The sequence below is a fragment of the Triturus cristatus genome, chromosome 4_1 (genome assembly GCF_964204655.1).
Source record: "Triturus cristatus chromosome 4_1, aTriCri1.1, whole genome shotgun sequence".
Lineage (NCBI taxonomy): Eukaryota > Metazoa > Chordata > Amphibia > Caudata > Salamandridae > Triturus > Triturus cristatus.
In genome coordinates, this window is record NC_140585.1 from 402068125 (window position 1) to 402086389 (window position 18265).

The 18265-nt window shown below is 39.4% G+C and overlaps 1 protein-coding gene across 2 annotated transcripts in view; it reads left to right on the forward strand.

Moving 5' to 3' along the window:
• TTLL1 (TTL family tubulin polyglutamylase complex subunit L1) overlaps nucleotides 1-18265 on the forward strand; it is a 338922-nt gene that overhangs the window by 103753 nt on the left and 216904 nt on the right. For both annotated transcript variants that reach the window (XM_085652479.1, XM_085652480.1), the window contains exons 3-4: nucleotides 10048-10256; nucleotides 13487-13667. In XM_085652479.1, coding sequence (XP_085508605.1) covers nucleotides 10048-10256; nucleotides 13487-13667 — 390 coding nt within the window. The remainder of the gene's footprint in view (nucleotides 1-10047; nucleotides 10257-13486; nucleotides 13668-18265) is intronic.

Here is an 18265-nt window from a genome sequence, read left to right on the forward strand (position 1 = left end):
AGTACATTGGCCCACAGGATTTTAGCATGCGCAAACGGGTTGCAAACCTGTTTGCGCATGCAAAATCACGTCGTACATCTGGCCCTTAATATTAGTAATGTATGTCAATACATTATTATTATTATTGAGCAAGATTTTAGATCAATGACTAATGATGTCTGTGCAGCTAATTTAATATATGAGAATTGTTCTCCATAGCTTTTGTGTAAAATCATTACATAAGACGTGTTAGCCAAAGGAATGTGCTCCATGTCCTAGTTAGTTTCAGGTTAGTTTTACTACTACTGCTACTACCACTTCTTCCTAGTTGGCTATTATTAATAACTTGTTTTTGTAGAATACTTCATACCACACGTCTGCCATTTCGAAGTACTGTAAATAAAAAAAAAATACTTTCACCTGATATTTGATACTCTATTTGTTAGCCTTAGAAGGATGGAGGACTGCGTATACCTAGCAGCCATTCTAATTTGTAACCTTCATTTCACTTTAAAGGGCAACAGCAAGCAGTAACTTGCTGCACCATTTGACCAGCTTCAAAGTAGATGGACTGACTGAGGAGTAGACCCAGGTAGACAGAGAAGGTGATTAAGGAAGAGAAAAGGCTAGAGAACTGCATGAATGTGATGCATGAGTGGGATCCTGTAAGCTGTGCACATATACTGTTTGTGGTCTTGGAAAAACATCTTCATATGTTATGTGCATTTATAAAGTTCCTAACCCTTACTAGACCAACCAAGCACTGGAAAACGTACTGAAAATACATTATGTCTGAGTCACAATGTTTTGTATATAGTACATCACTCACCAACTTTTATTTTAGATTTGTCAATTTTGTCTACCACTAAATAAACATTGGCAGAGTCAAAAAACGCAGTCGGTCTACTAAACATCAATGCCAGGTTCAGATTATGCCTGTGGCGGACCTCATGATGCCAGAGATGTTCACAGTTTTCCATAGAATTATTCTGAGGCCTTCATGATGCCAGAGTAACTGATCAAGCCAGAGATGTTACATTATGGCAAAAATGTATGTGATTGTGCTAGGGCCCACATTATGTTGTTGGTGGGCGCCATCATTATTGGTTTGTATAAAAGTCATTCAATAACTGCCACGATGACCCCCATCAAGCCCATTATTGATGGTTTTATTAACCTAATTATTAACCTAATTAATGCCCCGCTCCCAAGTACCAGGTCGACAAGTATTATTGTGCCAGTTTTTAAAAAGAGTGATCCATCGCAACCTAACTGTTATCGGCCAATCTCCCTAATAGACAACACAATGAAAAATCTAAGGAGGATTTTGCATAACAGAATAAGGACTTGGGCCGAGGATGATTGTATTTTACAATCATGCCAACTTGGATTTCGAAGTAAAGTGGGAACTATTGAACAATGTTTGAACCTCAAATTAATAATTGGGAAATATACCGTAGCCCAGCAAACCCCTGTATATCTGGCCTTTATGGACCTTACCTCGGCCTTTGATTTTGTTAATAGGTCCCGTTTATGGTCCATCCTTTTGGAGTATAGTTCAGATGAGGTTTTAGTCCATTTTTTAGCATACTTGCACAGGGACCTACGAGCTTGTGTAAGAATTAATAATAGTGGGGACGTTTCAGGGGACATCAGAATCGACAGAGGTGTAAGGCAGGGGTGCGTTTTTGCCCCCCTGCTTTTTATTTTATATATTAACAACCTGCATAAATCTCTTATTATACTAACTAATGATGTCCCCAAAATTAACGGTAAATTAGCGCCCACCTTATTGTATGCTGATGATGCTGTTTTAATGGGACGAACACCGAATGCTCTACGAATTTTAGTACGAGGCTTTGTGGATTTTATGGGTAGTCTAAATTTGTGTACTAATTTTAAAAAAGCATTTATTATGTCTTGTGGGCCAAAAAAGCACCTTTTAAACTCTATTACTGTAGATGATCAAACGCTTTATTGCACCAGCACTTTTCCCTATCTTGGGCTTGTTTTCTTCGCCAATGGTTCATGGGTAGACCATGTGGTACAGAGTAGGAGTAAGTCTTCCAAAGTTATGAATTCAATCATTAGCTTACCACAGCCTAAAAAGACAGGGATAATACTAGCACTCTCGAAAATTTATAAAACACAGTGTATTCCAACGGTGATATATGGCGCGGAAATATGGGGACACACAAAGTGCAACAGTATTCAACTCGAGGAAAACAGATTTTGTAGGAAAGTACTGGTAGCCCCGATTTCCACCTCACAGTACATCTGCCATGCAGAACTAAAATTACACTATGTTGAAGATTACATAAAGGCACGACCTGTTCTTTTTTGTCTGGCGATCTGGAAGAACCGTGCAGCGTCATTGACAAGAGAGATTATTGGAGACTGCCTTAAGTGTGATAAGGGAAAAGAAATACTATGGCTCGCTGCAGTAAGGAATGGTTTGAGTAGTATCAACCATGCACAGATTTTTACAAACCTGGATGAATCCGTTGACATGAATAAAAAAGTGATTCGTGGGGTTTTATATGATCACTACAGGAAATCGAGATACAAAATGGAGGTTCAGAAAAAGTCTGTAGAAAGTTATTTGCCCATTGCGGACAAATTAAATACCCCATCAAGTTAACTCTTAAAGCCAATTGGACATTGGGAGAGAGGTTTATTGTTTCGATTAAGGGCTGGCACAATAACATTTTTACTGTGTTTTCCTTTGGGGTATATCGCAAATCTGGATCAATTACTTTGCCCATGTGATAACAGAAGTAGGCAGACAACACTCCACTTTTTATTCTTTTGTACATTTTATAGTCTATATACTAATCAGTTTTTGCTTCCATTTTTTAAGAGTACTCAACTTATACATCTAGAGGAAGCTAACCTAAAAATTCGTAAGTTAGAAAATGATGATCTAACGGCTCGTGTAGGCACCTTTTTAAAATTGTTGGTGCGCGCTTGAAATTCAATGTGCACCTTATGATGATCTGTTTTTATCTGAAATATTAGTAGATGTTGTGGTTTGGCTAAATATGGATTTGATGGAATCTGTTTTTATGTAGTGAATGGGCTTATACTATTTGAGTCACATGATTTTCGGGAAATTTTTGTTTTATGCTAAATTGTCATGTATGATTTTGTTTTATTGGGTCTATGTTAATGGATTATTACATTCCCCTTTTATTATGATTGATCTGTGGGTTTTATGGATATTATGAATCCGAATAAAGATTTTTGAATTGAATTGACATTGGCAGAGTCAAAAAACGCAGGCAGTCTACTAAACATCAATGCCAGGTTCACATTATGCCTGTGGATGCCAGAGATGTTCACAGTTTGCCATATAATTATTTTGAGGCCTTCATGATGCCAGAGTACCTGATCAAGCCAGAGATGTTACATTCTGGCATAAAATGTATGTGATTGTGCTAGGGCCCACGTTATGTTGTTGGTGGGCGCCATCATTATTGGTTCGTCTAAAGTCATTCAATAACTGCCACGATGACCCCATCAAGCCCATTATTGTGCATGAATTGGCCCCATTGTTCTAGAGGCAGGTCCCATCGTGCTAGCATAAACTTGTTTTGCCTTTTTCAATGATATATGTCAATTTGTATTGTATTTAATGAAAACACCATATTGTTTAGTCTCAGCCATTTTGTAGACCAGCCCTGCTCTGCACTTGCGCGACTCAGTTTTTCAGTCTAGCTGTTTCATTGGTACTTGTAATCGAGGCTCTACAATTCAATCACATCGGAGGAATGTAAATCTTTTCATGGTCCTCTCCGTACTTCTCATGAGAAAGTCTGGCATTGAAGAAGTCCTGCATATCAGAAAGTGATCACCCAGTACTATCGGTGGAAGAGTGACACAACACTAGTCACAGACACACACTCATATGTTTGTACCCAGATAAATACATGGACCCATTCAGACATGAACATTCGCTCACATGGTCCCACACATATTCCACTCTCCCAACATAGATCCTCACCTGATCCTGAATGAATGAACATAGCATTTGTAAGGCACAACAACCACCTCGAGAGGCATCTTGGTGCTAAACACACTGAAACAAAATAAATAAACTGTCCCTCAAGAGAATAAACACTTAAGTTTGAGTGAAACAGCCATGTTTTCAGAAGCTCTCTGAAAGTAGCAAGGTTGTCAGCTTGCTTTAGATCGAGCAGAAGATTGTTCCATGCCTTTGCCCCGACAACAGATATAGATCTGGCCCCCCTAGTGTAAATTGAACTTCGGGAGAGCTAGAAGATTTTTATGGGCTGATCTCAATGTCCTTGTTGGCGATAAAAGAAGAATTTTGGACCAGTTTGATGATGAGTCCTGTACACAATAGTTAAACTTTAAAAATAATCTGTTTACCAACTGGTAACCAGTGTAGTTCCTGCAAAACCTCTGTGATGCAGCTTTGGCGAGGGTGTTGAAGTATGAGTCTCGCTGCAGTATTTTTTACTACCTGTAGCTTCTGGATCAAATAATTAGGCAGACTGAGGAGGATACTATTGCAATAGTTAAGTCTTGAGGTGATCAGAGCATGAACATCCGACTTCCTTGCTGAAAAAGGTAAAACGTCAAACTTTTTTTTAGAGATTCAATCTCAGAAAAAAAAATACACCTGGCACAATATTTACTTGGGAGTAAAAAGACAAATTATTATTGAACTTGACTCCCAAGTTCTTTACCACCTTAGTAGGATGGTAGGAGGGCTATCATGATTTTCTGGCCACCAATCCAAGATAGAGGACTGGTGGTTCTTCCCAAAAGGTAAAATGTAAGTTTTATCAGCTTTGCACTTTAAGAAATGTATTTCATCTCGTAATAGCTTCCGGAAAGACGTTTTTAAAATATAGTTCAGAGCTGGTGGAATTTTTGTCAAGGTTAAGAATCAGTTGTGTATCATCCACGTAAGACATGGAGGAGATACCAGATGATGTGAGGAGAGTAATAAGCGGGGACACATACACATTGAATAAAGTAAGGCTAAGTAACGAGCCCTTGGGACACCATATTTAAGCAATTTCTCCTTTGATGTAAAAGGCCCCAACGTGGTAACTTGCTTTCGTTGTCTTTTTTTAAAATTTAAAATAAAAAGACTGCTGTTAGGCCAAAGCACTAGAGGCAGCTGCTGACATTTGAAAGTGGTGGGGCTTAAGCGTTGGGCATGATTTTTATATAGCAAGTGATGTGAACAAGTTCAATGGACCAACCTGGGGTTCAGGGGGAGTCCCACTCCCGAGAAAGAAATGAAAAAAAAGATTGGCTAATGGTGCATTTTAAAGCAAATGAATATAGCGGTAAAGCAAGGCTTTTTAAACAGTGGGACCATATAGTCTTGAACTATTAAACACATTAACAACTGCCCCATATCTTCTTGCATTAACTTTCAACAGTTACTGTAATGTGTAAATTGTTCGGCATGACAACTGTAGCCCTTTAAAATGTATGCTTGCCCAGTATCTTGCCCTGCATGCAGCATTAACTTTGGAATAAGCTCTAATCAGACTTAGAGAGGCACCCACAGATGCTGTCTGTAACCAGTTATATAGAAATATGTGCAGCTAGGTCTTTAAGTGAGATGAAAAAAGTGGGTGCTGTGCTGTGATTCCCATAGTGTGCCATCTGACCGGTATTGTGGTTTCTCTCAGAGATGTAATTTTATCCATATAAATGGCACAACTGCCATACACCTAAAGCCTGTCCGTATGATTGGCTTTGTCACTAGGTGTTAGCTGTTTAAGATAAATGAGTAACAACAATGATTTCTTATAAATAATTAACATTGGAAATGTTTCAATTCTGAAATAGTGAGTTTGTGAATTAAATAGCATTGTATCCTGTGGAAGGAGTTTTGGCCTTCAGTAATTTGTGCTTTATGTTAGATATGTATCCTCTTTTTCTCTGCATAGCTTGTCCATCTGCACATCTTCAAGCCCCTCTCTTTCCTCTTCAGCATCCTCTTTTCACTCTTCCACAAATGCACTTCCTTGCATCTGTCACTTCACTCTGTCATTTCACCGCCCCCAAAATGCACTGCGCTCATTCAAATTTAAGCACTTTAATTTCTCTTACTTTTGCCTTGCAAATATTTTGACATCTGTGTACTCCCTTCATACACCTTTCCACAGAATTTCAGTTGCAAATGGAGTACACAAACATTGTTGTGTGTGCTCGGCAGAGAGGTCCACCCACTGACGGGCACTTTGTTTGGCTTTAGCCTTAGCGCCTGAACGCTCAATCAAAGCCCCTCATAAACACCTTACATGGCTCCAGCTTCAAAGTATGCACAGAACAAAATACAGATCAACAACAATATAAAATAGTTAACTCTTGTGGAATGCAAGATTAAGTAAAGCATGTGAAATAAGAGAGGTACTAAATCGCTGAAATGCATTCCCTTGAAGTTTTTAACATTCATTGTTTGCAATTCAATCCATGTTTTTGGCATCAGTGTTAACTTAGGGGCATGTACACAGGGCCAGTTTTAATGTCATACATCAGAGAACTGGCCACTGTAAGCACATGTTCAATAGTAACTGAGTAGGCACATATCTCTCGCTTTGGGCTTGACTCTGATATTTGGATCAACTTCGCAAGGGAACAAGAGCGAACCCTGCTACTTATTTGGATCCATTTTGCAAGGGAACAAATACTGCAGCTTCACTTTTAAAGGAGGGGTCGATGTGCAGGGAAGGCGTGGGGTGTCACAGTGGGGGAGGTTAGCATGATGAGGGGTCTCAGCACAATAGAAAGAACACAGCATTAGCTTGCAAACACTTACCATTACCGAGATCAAGGCACCGGATCAGACCTGCTTGCATCCACTGTCACATATGACGAAAGGGTGGGATCTACGCCTTTCAATGACGGACGTCTGAAATCACGCAGGGATGAAGTCTCGGATGCCTGAAACCGTGGCTCTTATTGCGTCACTGGCCTACAGTGTGCATACAACCCAAAACCACAATGGCAATGAAGTGCTTTAAAACCGAAAGCCCTGCGTCGTGTATCACGGTTAGGAAAGTTGATTTACTGCCTGTCTTCCATCTCCTGCTTCAGTGCGAGGCAGGGCAGGCAGCCTGAAACAGATAACCCAGAATTAAATACATCAATTTATTTAGAGATACGATCATATCTCTAAATAAATTGATCTATTTAATTTGTTTTTTATGTAAATGTGTAGGAATTTTCAGAGGGACGCAGCCCCTGAGCCCTAATGGAGAAACTCCCCCGGCAAAGCATGACCACGTATCCCTATCTCTGCCAGACGTTGAAGGAGAAAATCATGACGAATCGTGTCACAGGCTCCTGAGTTATCTAAAAGAATCAGTACAGCATTATTTCCACTACCATCAGCTTAAGGGATTTGGTTACTTCGAGGCATGGACACTCAGTGGAGTGTCTAGGTCTGAAACCAGCTTGAAAACAGTGTAGAAGGTTAGGTGAGTCTCAGAAATTGACCAGTTGAGCATTAACCAGTTTTGATAGGATTTTTACTATCGCCGGAAGTAAAGAAATGGGCTGATAGTTAGACAGGACTTTTGGGTCAGCATTAGTTTTTGTGAGCAAAGGCTTAACCAAGGATAACTTCCAAATATCCAGCACAAGAGCCGAGAGGACTGATTGATTAAATAAGGCATTCAGAATCAAATTGATAATCTCAGTACCCTTCTTTAGCACCTATCAGGGGCAGGGGTCTAAAGGCACTCCAAATTTACATTGAAGGATCCTTTACATGCTTCAAACCTGTTTACACTGCTCCAAGGTGATGGCACTAAACTCTGTGATAGACGTTGCTAAAGGACCGTTCAATAAATCCTGCTAGTTATTGCTATTGGTTTAACAGAAGGGGTAAAAACAGAACAGGTGGTCATGATCGTATGCTCAGTAACTCAGCCAGCCTATCGCAGAGTTCCTGAAATTAATTGAGATGATGAGATCAGCCTTAAGGCTGCAGAAAATCTTTTGAGATTTGAAAGTATACTCAGGAATCATTCTTTGCCGCTTCAGTCTTTGCAACAAAAAACAGCCTCTTTGATTCTATGATAGCTTTATGATATTTTTTTAAAAGTCTAATTGATAGAGGGCTTTATCTGCTTGAGCGTACGTGACCCTCCAAGTCCTCTCTAATTTCCTGCAGCTAAGACGTTCTTGGGCCAATGAGGGAGAAAACTATGGGGCAGATAAAGCTCTGTTCTTCCAGGTATGGATAATCAGAGGTAATAGCTCATTTATGACCTCTGTGAGCCAATGATTAAACCTAAGTCAACGTTTACTTCTCCTAATATCAAAGGAAGAGAAATATAAAGTTGCTGAATAAACGCAGTCCTGGAGTTTGCCCCATCACTGACACATAGTACCAGTTCTACCCAGGTACCTACTGCTGGTTCTAAGAGTTTCCGATATAAGTGTTAGAGGAATAAAGTTATGATCTGACCATATCTTGGTTTCGGGGGGAGCCAGCCGTAAGAGACTGTTGGTCTATAAAGACTCAGTCCAGAATACGACCAGCCTTTATGCGTAGTGCGTTTAACCAACTCAGTAAGATTAAGAGCTTTTAGGTGGTCAACGAGTGTCCTAGCATCCCCATATGACAGTTAAGGTCACTGAGAATGGTGAAGGTGGAATACTGTAGCCAATGAGGAATTACGGCCTCTACTAGTGAGTCCAGAAATTGAGAGGTCGGTCCCAGGGGATGATTTATTAAAATGCCAGGGAAGGTGTCCTGCTGAGAATTCTGCAAACAGAATCCCAGGTTTTCTTCCTCTTCTAACTTACCAATATGAAACACAGAGCACTGAAAGGTATTGCAAAAAGCACCACTCCTACCCCCCCCCCCCCAACCTCCTGTCCACTGTATGGTATAGTTCAGAGGAATCGCCAATGCTATGTCTGGGTTGGAACGCCCATTTAACTAAGTTTCTGTGAGGTAAATAGTCTAGTTTTTAGCTACCAGTAGACTGTAAATGTCCAAATCGCTAACATGTATCAGTCTCCCCTTCTATTTGATCTAATTGCACTGTTTGTGAGCAGCTCTGATAGTTCAGAGCGCCACCACCTCCTTGACAGACTTGAACTTTACATCTGCAGTTGCTCACCAGATATGTTCTCTTCACTGTGGCTGCTGTGTATCACTCATAGGCACTAGATCATTGAGGCACTACCTCCTGTATTGGGCAGAAGGCGGTGACTATGAAATACTTTAAAAAATAATTTGCAACTGTAGATGTTGCGATAAACTCGGTATTGATATGTTCTGCTGGTAGTTCCTCTTACATGGCGAGCCCACAACAAACCTCATATTATTATAGTCACTAGGTAATAAGAATATGACTGCCCTAAGAGCCCTAGTAGTTAAGGCGTTCAGACCTTTTTCTGTGACACCAGCATCAAACCCAACCTAATGATTTCAAATCACCTACAAACTATCCAGCAGTAGATGATGATTTACATACCATTGAATCAATCAACCTTGTGCCAGGCAAGCCACACCGGTCATTAGTATCCATGGACCACAAAACCTTAACATGTCAAACTTCGTGCTGTGAGAGAAACATGGGCACAGTTTGAACAGCATCCCAGACATTCAGCACCACTAGGAAACTTTAATAACGGTCGTCTGTGAACTATACAGATACCATTAGCACATACAGATGTTCCGAAGTTCAGTGTTTACTAATCTTTATGTACCTTTTTTTAATTCTTTGCAGCGTGCTTGACCGTACTCTGAAGCTCACTTGTTGGCAGTGAAACCTCAGACATTTATACAATGAAAGTGTATATTTAATATTTACAGCAAGTTACTGTTAGTTTTTATCTTGACATAGCTGACTCGGGTTTGGCGGGCAAAATAACTAATTTTTATATAGTGCTTAATAACTATGTTTTTCTGTTTCTACTCACAAGTGTGTGACTGTTGTAATTTGGAAGGCACAATATGTGTTGTTTTGTCTGATAGGTTGCCATGACTTTTAAACAATAGTGGTATAATGAATAGTCACAATAAAGTTAATTATTTTGCTTGTTGTTTTTTCATTTCAGGATGAGTGTGCAAACCATTCGCAATGTCTTCAGTGTGGAAACTGGATACCGGCTCTCCGATGACCAGATTGTTAACCATTTCCCAAACCACTATGAACTGACTAGAAAGGACTTGATGGTAAAGAACATCAAGCGATACAGAAAAGAACTTGAAAAAGAAGGGAGCCCATTAGCAGAAAAAGATGAAAATGGAAAATACCTTTACTTGGGTACACCAATGCTTGTATTCCTTAATTATTTGTCAAACATTGATATATTTGCAAAGATCTTCTATGTTTTACTTTTCCCAGTTTCTACTTTTGTGGATTCCTTTGTAACCTATATGGCTATGAATGAGTTGTGTGGTAGTGTAATTAACATTATCTAACATGAGAAACACTATTTATAGGTAAAAAAGTGCCTGGCCTGCCTCCGATAAATTCTATACTTAACCTAATAATATGATGCACTAACATGCCCTTTTTGGTTTCACTGCATCATTAGGGGCTAATTGTTGCATCAGTATTAGAATAGCAAAACATGCGACTATCCTACCGTATACCTTTCAATCTGCCCCGGCATTCAAGAGAGAGTGCTCTTGCTGCAGTGAGCATCTGTGCATGCAAGGCGTATTGATCCTCTTGGATGCTATTTATGCTGCCCACCCCCCAAGTTTTGGCAGAAGGTTCGGATAAAGACTTAAGATGATGGCGTCTGGAAGTGCGTCTTAAAATCGCCCCTCCCGTAATTGCTACAGGTAGGAGGAAATAGGGGCAAGACAACTAAGGCTTTTTTCCTGCGTTCACCATCCTTGCTTCCTGGTCGTGCACTGTTTGAAGAGCAAGCATCTGGAGGCTTGCTGATGAAGTGCCATGGTTCGGCTACAGAGGCAAGGGGATAGGCATTTGATCACATGCATGGATGAAATGGGAGTGGTTATATTGAGGGGCGTTGTCTGTAGAGGCCTATTTTCAGCACTATGCAAATTCATGGGGTTACCCTTCTATAATTGAGGTTGCCATCTTGCAGTATTCACACTTAGTGAGTGGTGAGCGGGATTACATGGCCAATCTCATGAAAGGTGGGTGCCTATTTTGTAGGCGAACAGCTATCAAGGAGAGCTCTTGCTGTCATCTTAAATTAGCTGCAAAAGGTATCGTCCGAAAATGCAAAACACCGAAAACAGTAAAATGAAGCAGGGTTGTCCTCGTCCTGTGGCTGCCTGTAGTTTTTTCTCCATTTTCTGCCAGCCACTCACAGATGTTTGCTGCTGAGACTGCTCGTTTCTTTGCTCTAAAGATAAGGTGCCATGGAATGTCTGTACTAAAACACACCTATGTAGATCGTTTGGTAAGTGAAACTAAACTCATGCTGCCTCATCTACGAGGCATACCCTCACTACAAGGGGAAGTGAGAGATAAGTTATCATATAGTGTTACTTGTGCTTGAGACTGGTCATTTCTTTGCTCTAAAGATAAGGTGCCATGGAATGTCTATACTAAAACACACCTATGTCGATGGTTTGGTAATTGAAACTAAACTCATGCTGCCTCATCTACGAGGCATACCCTCACTACAAGGGGAAGTGAGAGATACGTTATCATATAGTGTTACTGGTGCATTCTCAACAGCATGATAAGTGACAAGAAAAGAGGGAATTAATAATTTTAAAAAAGATACTGGGTCCTCCTACATTCATACAGGGTCCATTAACATACACTCAGTGATCCCTATTTGGGGTGTTCCCTAAAAAGGGCAGTAGCCTCACTTACTGAAGTAGCATTCTTCATCATTTGGCCCCTTCTCACTCACTGTGGTTCCCAAAAGTTAGACATGGTTGGCTATGCCTGGAATTTTGTAGAGGAGATTGAAATGTTGAATACCCCCCTAACAGTGAGGTACTCGTGCTTGAGTACACAAATATACAAGAATACACATGGATAATAGTCACACGTGTGAAGTGTATAAATTGTTTAAGAGCACTGAATTACCATAAAGGGATAGAGAAAATAACCCTATATTTGCTTAAAGGAAAGCACCCTCCCTGCAGACTCCTGCCACACCAGAACCAATGAGAATCATATTCATGAGTTACAGTCTACATGCCAATAACTCTGTGAGCAAATATTTTCTTGGGACATTTCTGGGCTTAGAAAAATGATAAATGTCCAAGTCTGTCTTCAGATCACTTAGCGAATCTGTCCAGTTGCACGAAGTCATAGCAAGGTACCTTTTACTTGCAAGAAGCAGTGGAAGAGCTGAATGATATTCTGGCACTATCCACTGAAAATCTAAGAAGCCAATGCCATGGATGTAGGCCAAATGTTGTGATCCAAAGAAAACAAACAGAAGGGGAAGGTGAGACTTTCTGTTGACGTGCATTAGCCCACTGAAGGCTTTTCAGGAATAAATTGAAGGGACTTTACCACTGGCATTACCAAGGATTGCATAAAAAAATTGATCAAGATTGGAACAAAACAAGTCCAATATGCGGAAAAACATATTATTTGCTATGATCTCTGAATCATAAGATGTTAAGAGAGACCAGGAAAAACACTAATATTCTATGTGGACCCCTAAATGTAATCTAGTAAATTAATGTAACTGTAACATTGGGAAAAATCAAGGTAGTGTTAATAAAATATATCGGAAATGCCAATAGTGATTCATTTGACTAGCTACCTATTTGAACCCATGTCTGTATAAAATTCAACAATATGGTCTCTTTTTCCACAGACATGACCATCATGCTTATTGCATAACTAATACAAATGTCCTTCGAGGTGATGCACTCAGACAACAAGCAGTCTTTCATGCTAGCAATTGTACAATCCACAATAACCCGGTCTTATACATATCTCAGTACAGACATATATAATGTCTTGACCATGTGTTGATTTTACATATATGCTTAAACACGATGAACAATTCATCGCACAAAAAACATCGGACCATGGTTATCATACACGTAATGTCTGGTTTCTGTAGCCTATCACAGTGTGGGGTCGTGAGCTTCACATTGAAAATAGTTATAATTGTGTTGCTCACAAAATGGGAAGATTTTCAGTTTCCCATTCTTTTTAGGTTCTTTATGGGATTTAAAAAAAAATCTTGAATAAAGAACCATAGAACCTCTTCAACAAAGTTTATTAATTTAATATTTACCCAAACATGCAGACACGTATGCTTATACATATTTTTGTGTGTATTCAGTTGCTTGCAGTTTTTTTCAATTAGTTATTAACCGTGTTATATTATTTTGGCTTTTAACCAGTTTTATATGTAATAGTCACTTTTCTCAAGGAAAAATATTTTATGTTTTTTAAAAGCGAAATAATTGTATGTAATTACAGTGTGAAAATCCTTTTTTTCTACATTGGTCTGAAGTAAATCAACATTTTGTTTTCAGGTTTACTGTATTTCCATCACAATACATTTCATGTTTATTTTTTTAATTTAGATTTTGTGCCAGTTACTTTTATGCTACCAGCCGACTACAACTTGTTTGTAGAAGAATTCAGAAAAAACCCATCTAGCACCTGGATTATGAAGCCTTGTGGGAAAGCTCAAGGGAAAGGAATTTTTCTCATAAATAAACTCTCCCAAATTAAGAAGTGGTCCAGAGATAGCAAGACATCCTCGTAAGTAATTTTCTTCCTTTACTGAATCAATAGTTTGAGCATGTTACTTGGCGAACACCAACTAAACCATGTCAAAAAGTTTGTATGTGCAAGTTAGCACAAACCTGCAATGTTTCTATATGCAAGTTAGTATAAACCTACAATATTTTAACCGGTAACATATAATTTCCGTTGCTATAAATCTAATTCACTCTTTTGAGTAAATTACTTATTTGGACTTATGTTCTCTCGTTAAACTACTTATTTTAAAAGAGCGAGAGAATGCAATGAAAGTATAAATTAATATTTTAGGTAAGACATTAGCCACATAAAGAGAGATCTCTGCTTCTCCTTAGAACGTTTTCTGGAAATGTGTTATCTGTAGCTGTTGCATTTTAAAACACTTAAGGAACAACGCCTGCCTTCAGATGACCTATAGACACAGTGAAGAAGGATCATGGGAGTGTTGCTATAGTGTAAACCATTCGTTGAACATCAGAAAGTTGTAAAAAGTGAATAATGATTAAAACAGTGTTTTCTTCATTTGGATTAGTCGGTGATATTTCTAAAGGATCGAAGCATGGAGTAAAATCTCAGGTAAGGAGTGAGATAACAATACTCCGAGTACATTATCTTATCTGCAGTTTAGATTTACACCAACAATTGTTTAGATTTTTGTATTATTGGGATTCATAAAATCCCAAGCAATAGTTTTGGAAATCTAGAGGTACTGTAAATGTCCATGTTCTTATTTCTCCAAATTGTGTCAAGGAGGCAAATTGTCTGAAGGAGGAAATACACAGATATAGCATTTGGCAGAAATTTGAAACATTCCCCATTTCTTTGTCCCTCATGGGATTTAACATCTTTAGAAATCCTTTTCCTAAACCCACAAGGAATATGGGGATATTTGGAGAACCTTCACATCTTAATTGTGTACTTACTGCCACCTGTGTTCTTAGAAAAAAATTTTTTACTTCAGCATTTAGTGTGGGAAATTCATAGGAGATGTTTGTATTTACTCACAGAGTTCTGACATAGTAGGTGTTCCAAAAATTCCTAATGACCACACAAGCAGCTTCTTTGGGTTTGTTCCCCCTTACCTAAACATACAACTGTAGAAAATATGGGCACTTGGTAGATTTTGTGGATTGCAATCGGCACCAATATTCATTTGTTGTAATACAATCAATCAGAACTGCTCATTTGCATTTAAATTACCTTCTCAGAATGTCTTGTAAAGTAGTCCCTCAGTTTCCACTGACACTCTTTACATTGATGGTGAGATCCTGGATAGACCATGTCTTTATCACGACACATTACAGTCACTGTTACAAACTTTTTTGTTGTTGACTATACTTCACTTTTATTGACAATATTCCTAATCAAAGTCTTCCAAAATAAATACGCACTGTGGTTTAGTAGAATAATCACTGAAGCACTAAGTCATAAGATCGATTGCTTTATGTCGGAAAAGTTCATGTAGGTTGTGTGCCGTGGAGCTAATGTTCTGCAGTATAGTGTAGGAGGTTTGAATATGAATACTTTGTTTTGCGTTTTTAGCCAGGGTTGGCTGAGAATTGCACCTGAAATTAAGAAATCATTCTGGAAATGGGATTATGAGAAAATAAAACATTATAAAGGAATTCCATAATGAAGAATCTAACTTGGTATTGAATTTCCCCAAATCACTTACCATATTATATGCATGACCCATCACATTATCCACATTTGCCTTAAAGTTCAAATTCCAAGAAAATGTAATCCCCAATTAGATGTAGGTGTTTACTTTTTCTAAAGTATCAGAATTTATTTCAAAAATGTATTTTTAGTTTTAATTTTCTTCAATATTATCATCTTTATTTTAGCTATATAAATTTTTATTAATATTCAGAAAATACATCCAGTAACCTTTTCAGCCCTCTTGGGGTTACATCCATGATGATTATATCATCTGCATTAAAGATACTTTGAATATGGGATGTAGCTAATTGTAGTAGAAAATACTTTGTTGCTTGTAGATACTTTGGAGCATCCGCTACGTAGATGGAGAATAATGAGGCCCAAATACAACCGTGATTCAGGCCATTTGAGGTATCAGTACTCTGTGACTGCACCATTCGCACTTCATTGCCCAGGGGTCTATGCTCCATTGTGGGGTTCTATTATTAATGTTAATAGACCCAGTGGTATACCCCATGTTTCCATTTTCTCAGCCTGTTTCGTTATATTAAGTTGTATGTACTAGATAAGTCAACAAATGCAGCATATAATTATCCTCTTTTGGGTTTAGTGTATTTTTATGCTAGAAATATTGAAGCAACACAACCATCCAAAGTCAGGTGATTTGGCCTAGCACCAATTTGAATAATTGGTAAAATTAATGCTGACTTAACACAGTCCTCCAAATAATTTTATAGATGTTTCAAAAAAATGTATCTTGAATCTTGGCTCCCACTCTCTATTTCATCTCTGTTGAAATACATAAGTCTTTGAAAAATCAAGATGTAAGGCACTGGAGCGAAAATGGCGTAAAGACTTTGATCCTGAAGCTAAAAACACCTATCACGTGGCCAGAAATTTATACCACTCCGCCTGTGCTAAAACTCGTGCAGCTTTTGTGTCTCAGTCTATCACCGATGCTTCAAACAAATCGAAAACTCTGTTTAACTTGGTCAAGGATCTAGCTGGTGCCCACACCACAGCTGTGGCTCCCCCACTAAACTCACAAAAATGCCAAGACCTTGCTTGTTTCTTTTCTGATAAAATTGAAAAAATTATCAGGGACATAAAAACTAACAACACCTTATCTCCCCCCTCTATTGATTTGGATTTTGCCCCATTCGGTGAAACTACCTTGGAATCGTGGCCACTCATAACGGTAGACACTATGAAATCCATTCTTAAAAACACCAAGTCCGGTTCCCCCAGGGACCCTGTCCCAATTAAATTCCTCAAACAACTTGACGACCAGTCCTTAGGAGTTATAGTTGACACGCTCAACACTTCCTTTGAACTTTCCTCAGTCCCAACTCTTTGGAAACACGCTATGGTTACTCCACTATTAAAAAAGCCTACAGCTAACCCAGAATGCCTGGCAAACTATAGACCCATTTCCCTGCTCCCTGCATTTTCCAAGTGTTTGGAGAGACATGTTCACACGGCTTTATCCACCTTTGTCGAAGAGAACTCTCTCCTACACCTCTCACAATCTGGTTTCCGAGCTGGATTCTCGACGGAGACCACCGTTCTTGGAGTCACGGAACATATCCGCAATCTCCTTGACAAAAGTCAGACGGTCGTGCTCGTGCTCCTTGATCTGAGCGCGGCCTTTGACACTATATCACACGATATCCTCATTAAGACACTATATAGAAATGGTATCCGGGGTAAAGCGCTTGATTGGATTCGCTCTTTTTTGGGAGACCGGACATTCCAAATAACATCCTCTACGGCCTGCTCTGATACGTTCAACGCCCCCCACGGCGTGCCTCAGGGATCTATTCTGAGCCCCCTATTTTTTAATATTTATCTCAGACCCCTGGCGGACCTTGCTGAAAAATCCGGACTCTCCCTGATGACCTACGCAGATGATTCCCAAATCATTTTTTCTCTATCCGAACCAGTCACATCTTCTTCATCTCCCCTTAAACTTGGCCTTCAAAACATCCTTAACTGGATGACAAGAAATCAATTAAAACTTAACGGAGACAAGACTGAGGTTCTTCTTTTGGGAAAACAGCAAGATCTCTGGAATCCCATTCACTGGCCTGACCAGTTGGCTGTTTTTCCAACTCCAGTGACTCAAGTTCGCAACTGGGTTTTATCTTGGACAGTGCCCTCTCAATGAGCAAACAGGTCAATAAAGTTGTCGGGCTGTGCCTAACCATTATCAAATGGTTGAGGAAAATTATCTGGATGCTCCCCCCTTCCACCCAGAAGACTGTAGTCAATGCCCTTATCACTTCCCGGCTTGACTATGGCAACATTTTGTATCTCGGGTCAAATAAAGCTGTTATCAGTCGACTGCAACTTGTTCAAAATGCCGCAGTCCGTTTGCTGTGTAAAATTCCTAAAAATTCCGAGGTTTCTAGCTACCGCCGTGAGCTTCACTGACTCAGGGTTGATAGCAGAATTCGCTTCAAAGGCTTGACGTATATATTTACAGAATCAAGGCAGGCACAGCACCTAAATACCTTCTTGCTTTGGCTCATCCCTACTTCCCTAATCGAAATCTCAGCTCACAATCCCATTCAAATTTATGCGTTACAAGATTTAAATTGGCTAGAATGGGAGGCAAATCATTTGCCTACCTTGGACCGTCCCTCTGGAACACTCTTCCTCCTTTCATTCGAAAGGAGGATAACTTTGGCAGGTTTCGAAGAAATGTTAAGACCTGGCTATTCGAACAATAACTTGAATGACCAGTTGTTCGCCCCTGACCTTCGTGGCTGTATCTTGGCGCCGGGAAACCCTTTCTGGGTAGCTGCTGCGCCTTACAAGTTTAAAAAACAAATAAATAAAATACATTTGCCGAGAATCTCCAGCTACGCATTTAGACAATACATCTGGGATGTAAAATTGACCCAATTTATTTCAGATATTGGTACCACAGTTAG